The sequence below is a fragment of the Mixophyes fleayi genome, chromosome 6 (genome assembly GCF_038048845.1).
Source record: "Mixophyes fleayi isolate aMixFle1 chromosome 6, aMixFle1.hap1, whole genome shotgun sequence".
In the NCBI taxonomy this organism is placed as follows: Eukaryota; Metazoa; Chordata; class Amphibia; order Anura; family Limnodynastidae; genus Mixophyes; species Mixophyes fleayi.
In genome coordinates, this window is record NC_134407.1 from 65,434,868 (window position 1) to 65,450,999 (window position 16,132).

The following is a 16,132-nucleotide window of genomic DNA, read 5'->3' on the forward strand; positions in this document are numbered from 1 at the left end:
AAAGCAGAAAGAGAGTAATGCAGGCCAACACAGATGGTGGGAGATCGGGAGAGGATAGATATATTTGAGCATCACCCACATGGAGATGATACTGAAATCCAAAGGAGCTTATCAGTTTTCCAAGAGTAGTGGAATAGATAGAGAAGAGCACAGGACCTAGTACTGAACTTTGTGGTACTCCTGATAAAGGAAGCGGAGAGAAGGTGGATCCAGAGACAATACTGAAAGACTGATTAGATAGGTAGGGTGAGAACCAGGATAGGACAGTGTCCCGAAGATTTAAGAATTGTAACATTTTTATGAGAAGAGGGTGGCCAGCAGTGTTGAATACAGCAGAGAGATCCAGGAGAATAAGTAGTGAGTAATAGCCTTTCAGATTTAGCAGTGATCAGATCATTGACTATCTTTGTTAGTGCAGTCTTTGTGGTGGGACGACAGACAGGTGGCTATCACTTCATACCTTTACCAGACATTACTTTTTGAAACCGTGATTCGAAAATATATATATATATTTTTTTTTTTTTTGCAATACTGGATATCCACTATTTTATAACATAACCCACCCTTGTCATATTGCTTTGGTACATCCCATGCATTATGGTTGCCATGGAGTCTTGAAACGGAACTTGAATAATCATTACCATTAATCCCTTTCCCTTTAAAGATTCCATAGCAGCTGGATATTTTCCACCTATGTTTTTAAGACATCTTGGGAAGCTTCTCAAAGGCAACAAAGAGAGAGCTTTAAATCTGCTACTGACCTCCCTGTGTCACTGAGCTGACTAAGGGGTTAACCCATATTTTATGACTACCCTGGAGTTTTTCAAGGAAATCAAATTAATAATTATTCCATTTAGAAGTCTATCTATGAACCTTTGAATAGGTTTAAATTCCCTGAAACCTGCAGGGTTTTACCACATTTTAAAATAAAAGAGCTATTTATTATTAGAAAATTACAGCAGATATCACAAATGTCTGAACCTCTTTGATCGCAAGTACAGTCCCATAAGTCTCTTTGGGGACTGCAAAAATGTGCCAATGGTCAGTTTTATGCTCCGAAATTCTATCCTATGTGGAGAACATTGCAGAAGAGTTACCTTTGGATCCTTCCCCTACAGGCTCCTCCATTTCACAAATTGTGCAAAGTCCTAAGAACTTCAACTATAAACTATTCACTGCGACAGGCTAATCAATTCTAATAAATTGTTGATAATTTCTTATTGCGAAAAGAAATGATAATTAACTTGAACAGTATGTGATGGGGTCATAAATAGACCCCTTAGTGCCTTTTTTTATCACTTAATATCAAATTTAATTTTCTCATTTTATTTTATTTTCAGGACAGTTAAGGCTTTCTTTTGGAAGGGTATAGGAATGAATTATTTTTTTCTTTGCGTACTTTATATAAAATTGATTGTGGATAGCTAATTTTATCTTTTGTGCATTTTACAGAATATCGGCAAACCTGCAATTGCAGGCATATCCTTTTTTACATGGTTGCAAAGACTGGAAAGTGGACAGCATGGTGGCTTAGTGGTTAGCACTTCTGCCTCACATCACTGGGGTCATGAGTTCGATTCCCGACCACGGCCTTATCTGTGTGAATAGCTGATGATGATGGTTGTGTTCCTTGGATTGCTTGATGTGGACAAATAGGCGCAGTTGTGAAAAAAAGAGCAGGGTGGAGCCGTATTTTTTGCAATTTGTAAATAACTTATTGAGTGTAATTGATGTGAAGGTGCAGAGCAATTATATGGAAGATAGTTAACCAGACATTTCCAAAATCCAAAAAAAAAAAAAACTATTGGCAAATAACAATTATGATCACCAAGATTTTTCTCAGATAGTAATTAGGAGAAGCACTTCTAAACAATTTAATTTATTTGGAGGGAAATATCAGCTAATTTTTATATGTAATCTAGGATATTATAGGCATGGTGCTCCAAATTACAGAAACTTTATCAGAAAAACTCTGACTTCCAAGCATTCTGGATGAGAGACCCCGTATAGCATATGATGAGAGGAATATTTTTCTATAGGATACTAATCGACGGGTTGTTTTTTTTTGCTTTTTGGATTTGATTAAGGTTTCACTGCATTTGACTAGTGTAAGAACAACTCTTTTGTTTGATGCGCCAAAACCAGTTACACATGGATGGACTGGAGATTATATGGGTGGGGCTAGAACAATTTGTAGCCAATCGCCACATTAGAAACCGTCCCAGAGAAAACTGAAGCTTAAAGGTTCCAAACTATTTTGGTTATGTTCATACAAAGAACACTTAAGATCTGCTACTGACCTCCCAAGTGCATGAAATCTGATCATTGGCACATTACAACATCTGTGTTGTTTTTATGACAAATGCAGTTTGTGTTTGTTTTTACACTGACATTCATGGTTTTAACATTGCGTTGGTTTTTACAAATAGAAATTGCATCCAATAGAAAAAGTAGTCCCAGGGACCAGGTGGTAAAATAAGGATACATTGATATTTATCCAAATAAATTCAAATGCATTTCCTTATGCATGCAAATTATTGATTGCAAAAATCATGAAATCCAGACTCCCTTAGAGATTCCTCTGCTGTGATCCTAGGTGATGCATTCATAAATAATTATTAAGAGCTAGAATTACTATAAATTGTGCGCCTTTCCTTCACTCTTAAAGAGATATAGGTTATGAATGTAATTAAATGAAGCAGTCTTCAGAAGGAATTCAATGCTCGGCGATGTGCCATGATGTGCAACTGGAACGGTCTGCGAAGGCACTCTACAGTCAAATTGGCGCAAGAAAATTAGTAATATTCCAGATAAAATAGTACCCGAAAATGAGCACATCGGCACTTTGCTGGAGACTCCTACAGAGCCTTATGCAGAATTTCATCCCCCCCCCCCTTAGGGGGTACAGACATAATAATTCTACATGCAATCTGCAGGTCTGCATTTTTTTTTTTTCATCATGCTTGCATGCAACCTCATGTAACTTATGTGTTTCCATGGCCCATCTGGTAAGTAAGCAGTCTCGTGTCTACTCGTAGCAGGCATGTATAGCAATGAGTGATGTTATTGTATAATGCAACTCATTTAAAGGTCAGAAGGAAAAGTTGTAGTCAGTTGTCATGTGCAAGCTAATTTTTAGGCATAAATCTGCAAATATATGTTTGTGAATTACTTCCTAGAAATAGTGGGACATGGTTCTCTTAGAAGCTGGTAGATAAGGGTAGCACCTTATGTCATTTATGGCAGGACGCAAATGGGAAAGCCTTTGAAGAAATCTCTTGCGAGACAATGAAATCTCACACATGTTTGGGAGGCCCCAGACATGCCGACTGCAGAGACTGGGTTGTATGTAAATGACAGATTCAAGCTGAATAAGGTCACAGGAAGGGGGGGGGGGGGCTGTGGGCCCTGTAGCTGGGTTTTAAAACTGTACTGAAAATGTAACTCCTGGTTCTTCTTCTGAGGGAGTAATTGAAGAGGTTCCATTTTTTCCTGCTCCTCCCGGCACCACAAACTTGATTCTAAGTGAGGTATCAATTCTGTGTTTTATCCTTTTTATTTTATAAGAAACAATTGCACTATATTTGTATGTCATTTTATTATCTTTTTATCTTAAGCATTGTGGATGTGTCTTCCATATTAAATTACACTTAATAAGTTCTAGTCTCTGTGTTCTTATGAATTCACGCGACAGTTTGGTCCAGACGCTACCTAATTGAAACTGTGCAAACCTTGTGGTTTAAGTGAACTCTGATTAAAGTAAATTGTGTTGGATTAATGCTAGGGAGAACCGAAGGCTTCCTAAATAAGAGTGTCAGCTCTTATCCGAAAAAACCTTGGTGGTGGTAATTAGTATCGCAAAGCTAGTGTGTGGCATAGATAGGGAAGTATTTAATCATTTTAGACATACCAAGTGGTTGTTGTGTGATTAACCCTGTGTCACGTAAGCGTCACGCAGACTCAGGTGAGTGCTGTTCGTGACAAATTGGTGGCAAGCTTGTGGGATATATTTCTAAATTTTTTTTAAGAACTTAAGTGAATTAGGGTTGTGTGATCCCCGAGAGAGGAAATACAGACTAATTCACCAGAGACTGAACTCAATGCTTAAAACATTATAAGACATACAGCAATTGTTTCTTTCCCTCCCCTTCTCTTTTTTTTCTTATCTTTTTTTATTTGGCATTAAACTGAGGAAATGGCTGCTGCATATAAACGCTTGACAAAGGAGGCGCTGATTTCAGACTGTGAGGATGGAGGAATTCCCACCAGTGGCAAAAGCAAGGAGCAATTGATTGAAGCTCTTGTGCAGAGGGATCAGCAACTCACAGCTGTGTCCGAGGAAGAGAATAGCCAGAACTCAGAAGTGGACCTGACTGTGGGTATTCCTCAAAACTAGGGACTGTTAATTTCGGATGATTCTAATGGTTCATGTGTGGACACTGCTATGGATGTTTATTTGCAAACTGCCCTAAAATATTTGGGCCCAGCGGACATTACAACTAAAATGCAACTCATACAGCAGTTCCAGGAGAAGGAAGCTGCTGACCGTCAGGAGAGGCGTGCTGCTATGGAGGCAGCAGAGAGGCGCGCTGCTATGGAGGCAGCGGAGCGCCAAGCAGAGCGACAGGCAGAAAGAGAATCTGCCGAGCGAGAGGCAGAGAGGAGATATGAGCTGGAGCTTGCGAAGCTCAAACGCCAGCCAGAAACCAGAGATGCTGGTATTAGCAGACCCCGTCCTGAGAATTTCCCTGTATTGGAAAAAGATGGGGATTTGGACACTTTTTTGCGAGGTTTTGAAAAGACATGCCGACAGTATGGACTGGCCAAAGATCAGTGGGCACAATATTTAACCCCTGGTTTGCGAGGTAAAGCATTAGAAGCCTTTGCAGATCTTCCACCTGAGATGGACGGAAATTATGGGGCAATCAAAAGTGCCCTGTTGCAACGCTTTAACATCACCCCAGAGGCGCATAGGCAGAAATTCAGAGATTTAAAACGCAGTGCCTCTGACACATATTCAGGACTTGTGGCCCAGCTGTGTGCTTCATTCAAACAGTGGGTTGGAGGGCTACAGATCACCACCTTTGATGCTCTGCAAGATTTGATGATCCAGGAGCAGTTTCTGACTTTGTGCCCAGCTGAAGTGAAGGAATGGGTAGTGGATCGTGACCCTACATCATCTGCGGAAGCAGCTAGACCGGCTGACAAGTACACTGTCACCCGGGCCCCTGCAGCTAAAAGAGGAACTTTTGTGCCAGGACAGTCTGCCTGGAAAGGGGAGCGGCCCGGAGGAGCACCTTCACCTGCTGTTGTTTCTTCATCTTTTGGGAGGGTGGGGGCCAAGCCTGTTCAGGGAGACACCCGCCGTTGTTTTATTTGCAACAGGACAGGGCACCTCAGTGCCGCCTGTCCAGACCGAAAGACATCTACAGCCTCCACTGTGGGGCCACCTCCTCCCCGGTCTGCTCCAGCTGTCCTGTGTGTTGCGGGATCCCAAGTGAGCCGGAATGACAATCTGCAAACGGTCACTGTCGGTGACAAGGTAACTGTGGGGTTAAGAGACACGGGTGCTGATGTTACCCTGGTGCGTTCAGAGTTGGTGGGGTCATCGGATATAATTCCAGGGAAAACTATTGCTGTGCGCGGGGTGGGAGGTATACACCCTGCTGTGCCTATGGCACGGGTCTATCTGGACTGGGGTGCTGGAAGAGGTCTAAGGGAAGTCGGGGTATCGGACAATATTCCTACAAATGTTTTGCTTGGAACTGATTTAGGCAGGATGTTATCTCGTTATGTTGCTAGTAGTGATGTTGTGGACTCTGAACTTAACCATGTTTTTTCCCAGGTATCAGGATGTGACAGGGAAAATGTTTGTTCAGTTGTATCTGAAGTCTGTAAACTAGGATGTGAGAAGGAAAATGATTGCTCAATTGTATCCGACCTAGGTCAACTGTCTGTATCCAAGGAGGTAGGGGATGTAACTATTTCCACAGTGTCAGTGGTCACACGTAGGCAAGCAGAGAAGGATAGGTCCTCACAATTAACTCCTGAGAGAGAGGTAGAAAGTCCCTCTGACCCAGAAACTCCCCCTCTAACCCCCCTCCCTCCAGCACCTGCAGTTACAGACGCCTTACCTTTATCACCAGACACTGAGCAGCAAGTGAGAAGCCAGGCTTTTCAACAAGCACAGCACACTGACACTACACTGGAAACACTGAGGTGCCTAGCAGGCAGTCCTCCCACTGAGTCTGATAAAGAAAGAGTGTTTTGGGAACAGGGAAGGTTGTATAAGGAAAGTGTAGCCAGAGATGTACCTGAGGCGGGGGTGATGGAGAAACGGCTAGTGGTACCCCTTATGTATCGGGAAGGGTTACTCAGGGTAGCTCATGAGGTCCCGCTGGCAGGGCATTTAGGCATAAAGAAAACTAAGTCTCGCTTAAAGCAAAAGTTTTACTGGCCAGAAATGGGCAAAGATATTGCCAATTATTGTCGATCTTGTCATGCCTGTCAGATGGTGGGGAAGCCTGGTGATGTGGGACACGCCCCTCTAGTGCCCCTGCCAATAATAGCAGAACCATTTGAGCGGGTAGCTGTGGACATTATAGGACCCCTTGCCATTCCCAGCAGCTCTGGAAAACAATTTATTCTCACTGTGGTGGACTATGCCACACGGTACCCCGAAGCGGTGGCCCTCTCCTCCATACGGGCTGACAAGGTGGCCGATGCCCTCATATCCATTTTCTCCAGGGTAGGATTCCCCAAGGAAATGTTAACTGATCAGGGCACACAGTTTATGTCTAATTTAATGCAAAGCCTTTGCAAAAAGATGCACGTGGAACACCTCATAGCCAGCCCCTACCACCCACAGACTAATGGCCTGTGTGAGCGTTTTAATGGTACTCTCAAACAGATGCTCAGAACCTTTGTGGAGTCCCAGGGGAGAGACTGGGAGAGGTTTCTGCCGCACCTCCTGTTTGCATACAGGGAGGTGCCGCAGGAATCCACTGGCTTCTCCCCCTTTGAACTCCTGTATGGGCGCAGGGTGCGCGGTCCCTTAGATCTGATCAAAGAGGATTGGGAAGGGAAATTAATCACCCCTGAAACCTCCGTGGTCCACTATGTGGTGCAGTTCAGGGAGAGGATGCAATCCCTAATGGGGATGGTGCATAGTAATCTGAAGGCTGCCCAGACTAAGCAGAAGCAATGGTATGACCGCAGTGCTAGGGAGCGTATCTTTGAAGTGGGTCAGAAAGTTCTGGTATTGGTTCCTATGCGGCAGAATAAGTTACAGGCTGCTTGGGAGGGCCCCTTCTTGATAGTTCAACGCATCAATGATGTCAATTATGTGGTAGCCAGGGATGAGGGATGGAAGAGGCACAAGGTATATCATGTGAACATGATCAAGGCCTACCACGAAAGGGGGGTCTCTGTATTAGCTGTATGTAGCTTACCTGAAGAGGACCAGGAGCCAGACCCCTTGTTAGACTTAGTAGCCTCTGCCAAGAGTGGGAGATCATTAGAGACCACCCAGCGTAGTGAGAGCTTGACAGAAGTACAGATAGATCAGCTGTTTGTGACATTGAAGTCCTATCAGAATCATTTTACAGGGAAGCCAGGACAAACACATCTAGTTGTTCATCATGTAAACACAGGCGATCAGCCTCCCCTCAGACAGACAGCTTATCGAGTTTCCCTGGAAGTGCAGACAGATATGAAAAGGGAGATTAAAGAAATGTTGGAGTTAGGGGTAATTAGAAAGTCCCACAGCTCCTGGGCTGCACCAGTAGTGCTGATCCCCAAAAAATGTGGTGGAACCCGGTTCTGTGTGGATTATAGAAGGTTAAATGAGGCTACTGTGTTTGATGCCTATCCCATGCCCAGGATAGATGAATTGCTAGAACGGTTAGCCCATGCTCGCTATATAACCATTATGGATCTGAGTAGGGGTTATTGGCAGATCCCTCTGACGCCTGAGGCTCAGGAGCGGTCCGCATTTATCACCCCGTTTGGTCTGTATGAGTTCCTGGTCATGCCCTTTGGGATGAAAAATGCCCCTGCCTCCTTCCAGCGACTTGTTGATAGCCTGCTAGAGGGCCAAGAGAGGTATGCTGTAGCCTACCTAGATGACATTGCTGTGTTTAGCCAGACCTGGGAAGAACATTTGATCCACTTGAGCAGTGTGCTAGCTAAAATAGCGGGGGCGGGTTTAACAATAAAACCTGAGAAATGTCAGATTGGTATGAATGAGGTGCAGTACTTGGGGCACCGAGTAGGAGGAGGTACCCTGCGTCCGGAGCCAACTAAGGTAGATGCTATTGCTGCATGGCCCACCCCTAAGACCAAGAAACAGGTTATGTCCTTTTTGGGGACCGCTGGATATTACCGAAAATTCGTGCCCCAATATAGCTCCTTAGCTAAGCCCCTAACTGACCTTACAAAAAATAGGTTGCCCCAAGTGGTGACTTGGACCCCAGACTGTGAAGAGGCATTCACTGCATTGAAGTCTGCACTTACCCAATCCCCAGTATTGCAGGCTCCTGATTTTGACCGGAGGTTTACAGTGCAAACGGATGCCTCCAACTATGGGCTGGGAGCTGTACTCAGCCAAGTGAATCAACAAGGGGAAGAGCACCCCATCCTATACCTTAGTCGGAAGCTGCTTCCCAGGGAGGTGGCCTACGCAGTTGTGGAAAAAGAGTGTTTAGCTATAGTGTGGGCCTTGCAAAAGTTGCAGTCCTACCTGTATGGACGGGACTTTACGGTAATCACAGATCACAACCCTCTCAGCTGGTTGCACAGGGTGGCTGGGGACAATGGGAAGTTGGTCCGGTGGAGTTTGACCCTCCAGCAATACACTTTCACTGTTCAGCACCGAAAAGGGAGCCACCATGGTAATGCAGATGGATTATCCCGTCAGAACGAAAGCCTTGTGTCAGGTGAGCAGGGAAAATCGTCTTATAGGTAACAATTTCCCTGCCACCCTCTAGAACGGGGAGGTGTCATGTGCAAGCTAATTTTTAGGCATAAATCTGCAAATATATGTTTGTGAATTACTTCCTAGAAATAGTGGGACATGGTTCTCTTAGAAGCTGGTAGATAAGGGTAGCACCTTATGTCATTTATGGCAGGACGCAAATGGGAAAGCCTTTGAAGAAATCTCTTGCGAGACAATGAAATCTCACACATGTTTGGGAGGCCCCAGACATGCCGACTGCAGAGACTGGGTTGTATGTAAATGACAGATTCAAGCTGAATAAGGTCACAGGAAGGGGGGGGGGGGCTGTGGGCCCTGTAGCTGGGTTTTAAAACTGTACTGAAAATGTAACTCCTGGTTCTTCTTCTGAGGGAGTAATTGAAGAGGTTCCATTTTTCCCTGCTCCTCCCGGCACCACAAACTTGATTCTAAGTGAGGTATCAATTCTGTGTTTTATCCTTTTTATTTTATAAGAAACAATTGCACTATATTTGTATGTCATTTTATTATCTTTTTATCTTAAGCATTGTGGATGTGTCTTCCATATTAAATTACACTTAATAAGTTCTAGTCTCTGTGTTCTTATGAATTCACGCGACAGTTTGGTCCAGACGCTACCTAATTGAAACTGTGCAAACCTTGTGGTTTAAGTGAACTCTGATTAAAGTAAATTGTGTTGGATTAATGCTAGGGAGAACCGAAGGCTTCCTAAATAAGAGTGTCAGCTCTTATCCGAAAAAACCTTGGTGGTGGTAATTAGTATCGCAAAGCTAGTGTGTGGCATAGATAGGGAAGTATTTAATCATTTTAGACATACCAAGTGGTTGTTGTGTGGTTAACCCTGTGTCACGTAAGCGTCACGCAGACTCAGGTGAGTGCTGTTCGTGACATCAGTAAAAGATAAAACTTCACTTTTTCAGGTAAAACAATGAACAAATTTGACGAAGGAAAAAGGTCAATACTTAGGTCCATAATTTACAGAAAACTACCTTAGTTCCACCTGAATTCTATAATATAAAATTGTGTTCTGACTGATTAGAAATATTTAGAACATTAAATAGGCCAACACGCATATAGAACTTAAACATTTTAATAATATAATCAACATATAAATTATAAAAAGTGCTATGCAGAAATTTCTTGTATTTCATTCAAGAAAATAAAATTATTACAAGATAATTATTTGAAAAATGTTTGAAGTGGTATCAATGTATACAGCAGAATAAGCCAAAAATAACTTTGTCTAAACAATAAGCTCTAGAAAAAGTAACATAAGCAACTGGAACTAGGTCCAATGTCTATGTATTTGGCAACATTGAATAGGTCTGGATATCCGCTGCTCAGGCTAAATGGTTGGATCCTATAGGGAGTTATTAGTGTGGTCTTATGGTTACTTTTCACATGATTAGAGCAGCTAGGTCATTATCTAACCCCATTTAGCGACAATCCTGATCACATATTAATTGCTTTCAAAAGTACTTTATGGACCACACATGCTGTGATTTGCAGCCAATTAAGTCTAAAAACAACCTAATTGACTTTCAGGAATGTAGCACGTTTGGTTACCTTAATGATTATATTTTGTATCACATCACGTGCAGCTCCTACTAGTATAAACATGCAGATAAGACATCTGCAGATTAATACATACTTGCCAACTTTTTACGTGATCCCGGAGGGGAGGTGAAATGTAAGGATGAAAGGCCCTTACATTACATAGATGGTAGTGTACTGTATTTGTTGTTTTAAAAATAAAACCTATTTCTGTTTTGAACACCAGAGGGGGCAGGAATCACTGCCTGCTCCCTCTGGTTTTACTAGGCAACATATTTGGCTCCATTTCAATCAATGTGTTATCCACACAAACAAAATAACACATATGTTCTCCTAACTGCTATATACACAATTTTTATGACTGTCCCTTTGTAGAAATATGATTATGGTCACATATGACCACTAGATGGCACAATAGACTTTTTGCTTACGTTCATTTTAACTATCTCACTATTTGGTAAATTTGAGTTAAAACAGTATGTGTTGGAAAACCTCTCTCTGTATATAATTCAGTGAAAGGTTAAAACATTTGCTGTGTCCTCTATTTTCATCTATTATTGTCCACTGCCCTCGAACAAAGAAAGATTTTAATTTAGGAGGAATGTGACTCCATCCATTCTAACCGTATTAAAAATGGAAATCTATCCTGCTGAGGTTAATTGCTGTGATGCTTCGCTAAGTCTAAAATTAAACAGATAAGAAACAGTAAAAACTTTCATTTGAAACTAATAAAATTTCCCTTTAAGGACATCTGCTGCATAAAGTGCAATGGATTTGAAATTTGCAAAGCACTTAGTAATTTAACAGTATCACTGTGTCCATTTGAAAAATCAGGAAGGCAAATATTTTTGGCCTTTTTAGTTTGTATAAATGATGGGAAATGGTAAAGGTCAATTCATTAATTGGACTTAAAAAAAAATTGGATTTCTTTCTTACAAGAATTGATATCTCTAGCTATAAATAGTAGATAACATTATTGTAGTGATTGATCCATGCAATCAATCTGATTGCAATTAATGAAGTCAGGAAGCAAGTCTCAGTCCTCACCTCCATCATGAGGTTCAATTGGTAACTGCCTCTCTGAATATGTGGTTTTGCCATTATTTGTATTATTATTGTAGCTTTGTAAGGCGCCACAGTGCTCCTAAGCGTCGTACAGTAGGGAAAACAATACAGACATAAAATAGACATACATGGTAGATAAAATAAATGCAGACATGAAAACAAAGACCCTGCTCATTAGAGAGCTTACATTCTAAGTGGAAGAGGGCACAGCTAAAACGAGAAGCAAATCTGGTTCAGAGTTGAATATTTGCCATCCTCTGGTTCAAGATTGCAACAATTTAGGGAAGTGTTTCACTTGATTGACTTCTGTTATCTTCAACCTTAGTAACTATGCAACTATGAATCATATGGATGAGGGGTGTAACACTGAATCAATGGTCCCCATGGGCAGCATTTGGGATGGTGGAAAGGTGACATGTCTATGACTCCTGAGACCACTGTTCAGCTCTTCTGAGTATGTGCTGGGGGCTGGTGCATGCATAGTGAATCCCCATTGGTCCTTTCAGTTCTGGAACTGAGAGCCTTTACCAACCTTCTGCACATGAGCAGGCCCCCTTTCATGCTTAGAAGAACTAAGAGGTGCTCTCCGTATTATCTATGGTCCAACATCACCGGCATGTGCTATCGCCAGGCTCTTTAGCAGCCATATGGGCTGCCTTGGTGGTAGTTCTGCCACTGACATGTATGAATACATTGGGAAGCAAACAGGATAATAGACCTAATAACTTCCTGATCTGCCAATTGAATAGCTTGTTTTGTTTTTTTAGTAGATACAGCCTGGAAGACATCATGGGGGGGGGGGGGATTTCTGAATACTGGTCCATAGATGCTTGTTCATAACAATCTGATTCTAAGGGAGATATTCTATTATAATTTTACAGTAACTTTATGATTATCCTTCTTTGTACTTCACATTCTATAACATTATACCACCATTTAACCACCACTTTTTATACTAGTGACTAAAACTTATGCTTTAGTTAACATCAGATTTATAGAATACACATCATGAAGTTGTTTAAGTCATTTTTTCCAAGTAAACCAGCACTCCATATTATAAAAGTAAAAAATGATCTGGAATAAAGAGAATCTAGAATGTCTATAAAATATCTATTTTCTAAAGAAAGCACAAAATTCCCTACTTTTTAATGCCTAATAAAGGATTTTCAACATTTTGCATCTTAAATAAAGACTTTTTAATAGAATATGGTCTTGTCATTTTATAGAGGACAATTTTAAAAAGGTTTCCAGATCGCTCCACTTTTATAGAAACCCCCCTGTCAATTTTTAGTAAATTTTAGAAAGTGAAAGCAAACACATGATTGGTTGCTAGGAGTTACAGTACCTTTTCCCCACAGTTGTCTGTGGAACAATTTTCAGAAATGTAACCATTTGTGTGTAAACAGTTATGGCTCTGGTCATTTACAAGCAATGTGCTTTTCATGGCACTACATGAGTAAACATATCAAATATTAAAATTTAACAATTGTCACTGGTTAGGTATGTCTTATAATATTTCCTTATCTTGATTTGAAAATTAAATGATGTAGGTCCTCCAACCCCTTTCCACCGTGTACCAATTATCTGCTCCCAAACTTTCCACTTATACTACTATTGCAGTTATCTGGCCTGGGCTCATTCATTGATGAGGAGGGTGCTTTTTAGGCATCAATGAATTACCTCAGCCCAGGTGCAATAGTAACTTAAGTTGGAAGTTTGGAAGCCGTATAATTTGTACCTAGTGGAAGGGGTCAGGATTATGAGAGAACCAGCATTTTTGCTCTACAAACAATATAGCAGCTACTACTTATGATTATACATGCAAATTTGCTTAGAAAATGTCAATCCAACACCTTTTTTGCAAAATTGGTTCTCGGACCAGTAAAAATAGTTTGGTAGCATTTTATACATTCTAAAATCATTGTGCAGAAATTTTATCTGGGCCCAGATAAAGAAATATAAACAGAAAACAAACTTTACTTATAAGTTAAACACAATGACAATTTAAATGTCACAGATTCCAACCTCCCACATTATCTAAATTTATAAAATCCATATAATACTATAATTGTATACTAACAAATTTAAAATATATATACAGTTCAGTTATTAGATCAATTGATTATGGTTAATTTTTCATACAGAGACCTTTGAGTTCAGAAATAAAATACTTTAAAAGGAAATTTTTGCAAGTGGGTCTGTCCAGCTATATTCCAAAACATAGTTCGGTACAACACGTGGATGTGGCAGATTTACTTTGCACTTAACAGGTTTGAGCGAAATATGCAAATTGAATTTTCCATTGTAAGATTAGCATTCTTCACATGAAATCTTATTTTAAAGAACACAGTATTCTGTTGACTTCTTGGTATTTCAATGGCATCTCTGCAACATCAGTTCTTCTACAATCTTGAGTTCATCTCAGCCATCAGAGGGCTAGTGACCTGCTAGAGAATATTTTTACCCATCAATAAGGAATATAATTAACACACTTTAATAACTCTTACATACATTTGTAAAAATGAGGCACAGTTTATTTGTATGGGCTGAGCAGCACACTGTAGATTTCCCTGTGCCTAAGGGAGCAGCACTCCTTTGTGATTGGTCAGGGGATAAAATCAGTGCTAATATCACACTGCTGGTTCATTTACCATGCAAAAAAAAAAAAGCATGTGAACAGCACCTTTGCACTTATCAGTATAAACCTGGCCCCACCTGTCTGTGCATGCTTCCACAACTAATACTGTTTGCACCTGGTCCCCAAAGAAAGAAGATGACAAGGAAGAGGAGTAGAAGCAAAAAAAAATGTCTGTACATACGGGAAAGGAAATTGTAAGCTCCATTGAACAGGGTTTTCTCTCTGCGTGATTCTGTATTGTTATCATTACAGATGCATGAATCAATTCACCTAAAAGTAAATTCTTATATTTTTATTTTGTAAAGTTGAAAAAAAATCAGTTTGTGAATTGGGTCTGATTAAGGTGAGGTCTGGAGCGGTGGTAGTCAGTTTAACGGTACTGACTACCCCGACACAAAAGAAGACGAAGGAGGACACCGAATGCATAGTAGAGCGACCTGAAAAAAAACCTTCTTACCAAAATGCAGATGTCTTCATGGGACGACTCGCTGTGTTGCCGACTGTGCAAGATGATGTCATCACAAACTGCGAGTTGTCTTAAAGCGGCGAGGGACGGACCCAGCTGTCATTGATGTAATGTAAGTATTATTTTAGAGGTTAGGGTTAACCCTAACCTTCACTTCTAACCCTACTAACTTCTAACCCTCTACTATATTCGGTGTCCTCCTGTCGTCTTCTTCTCTGTCAGGGTAGTCAGTACCGTTGATTGGTACTACACCCGTCTGGAAAATGGAAAGAGTGCCTATCCAAGTCTATCAGTAAATATCATGTGAATTACCAAAATCATATAAAAGTACCATATGCCCAGTCCCCGCTCATTGTTTCAGCTGCTCTTAGGGAAGAAACGTCTGTCAGTGTCTGTAATTTAGACTGTAAGCTCCAATGGAGCAGGGACTGATGTGCATGAGTTCTCTGTACAGCGCTGCGGAATCAGTGCCGCTATATAAATAAATGGTGACGATGATATATAGTGCCTCCTGACTGCCCCTACACAGCTTGACCTTTTGTTCAGTCTCATAGTAACAGTAAAACACGGCATTTCAGAGATACCCTGAAGGATGTGGGTTTAAGGTAATGAATTATACTATATTGTACATACAAAAGAAAATTGTATGTGCTGTAAATATGTTTTGGCTCAATTAAGCAGCAGGACTGGTGCCAAGCATTCAAATATTATAATAATATTTAGAATATAGGATACAGTTTGAGCATCTATCTTCAAGAAGTACATAGGACAATATGAAAGGATTAAGGGGCAGGGAACTTTATTCCTTAAGACAATGGAGAGGCTACTTTATAAACAAAGATATATTGGACTTGTATACATTGAAAAAAGGGTGCCTTACAAAGTAACCTAATTAGTGTATTTAAATATATATTTTATGTCAGATTTATTTCGAAAATCCAAGCACAGTAACTTCTAAGGGTCTGAATTCTATAAATCAAAAACATACATTCACTCTGCCTGCTCAACAATTTCAATTTACCCAGACTTTGAAACAGTTTTGCACACACATAAATACCACAATAGTTGTGGTTTAAATTTTTAATATACTTTAATCTAATTGCACCACTAAATTGTCTGTCTTGTAGATTCCACTTTTTCATTTAGAGTCATAGCCAAAAGTTTTGAGAAAAACACTAATATTATTATAATAATATTTTTCACAATGTCTGCTGCCTTAGATTCTATGATGGCAATTTGCATATACTCCAAAATGTCATGAAGAGCGATCAGATGAATTGCAATTAATTTAAAAGTCCCTCTTTGCCATGACAATGAACTTTATACCAAAAACATTTCCACTGCATTCAGCCCTGCCAAAAAAAGGACCAGCTGACATCAGGTCAGTGATTCTCTCGTTAACACAGGTGAGAGTGTTGACGAGGACAAGGCTGGA

At 40.7% G+C, this 16,132-nt stretch overlaps 2 protein-coding genes across 4 annotated transcripts in view; one reads left to right on the forward strand and one right to left on the reverse strand.

Moving 5' to 3' along the window:
• Positions 1-4,407: 4,407 nt before the first annotated feature.
• LOC142095339 (uncharacterized) lies at positions 4,408-14,772 on the forward strand. The gene is made up of 3 exons (XM_075178291.1): positions 4,408-6,369; positions 8,446-8,936; positions 14,537-14,772. Exons 1-3 carry the CDS (start codon positions 4,445-4,447, stop codon positions 14,770-14,772), a joined length of 2,652 nt encoding a protein of 883 aa, XP_075034392.1. The 5' UTR covers positions 4,408-4,444.
• The window catches only part of TOM1L1 (target of myb1 like 1 membrane trafficking protein), a 106,045-nt gene continuing 103,688 nt past the window's right edge, over positions 13,776-16,132 (reverse strand). For 2 of the 3 annotated variants that reach the window (XM_075216750.1, XM_075216752.1), the window contains one exon: positions 13,776-14,040. The gene's annotated coding sequence lies outside the window, so the exon portion shown is untranslated. The remainder of the gene's footprint in view (positions 14,041-16,132) is intronic. The other variant, XM_075216751.1, reaches the window with a different exon arrangement.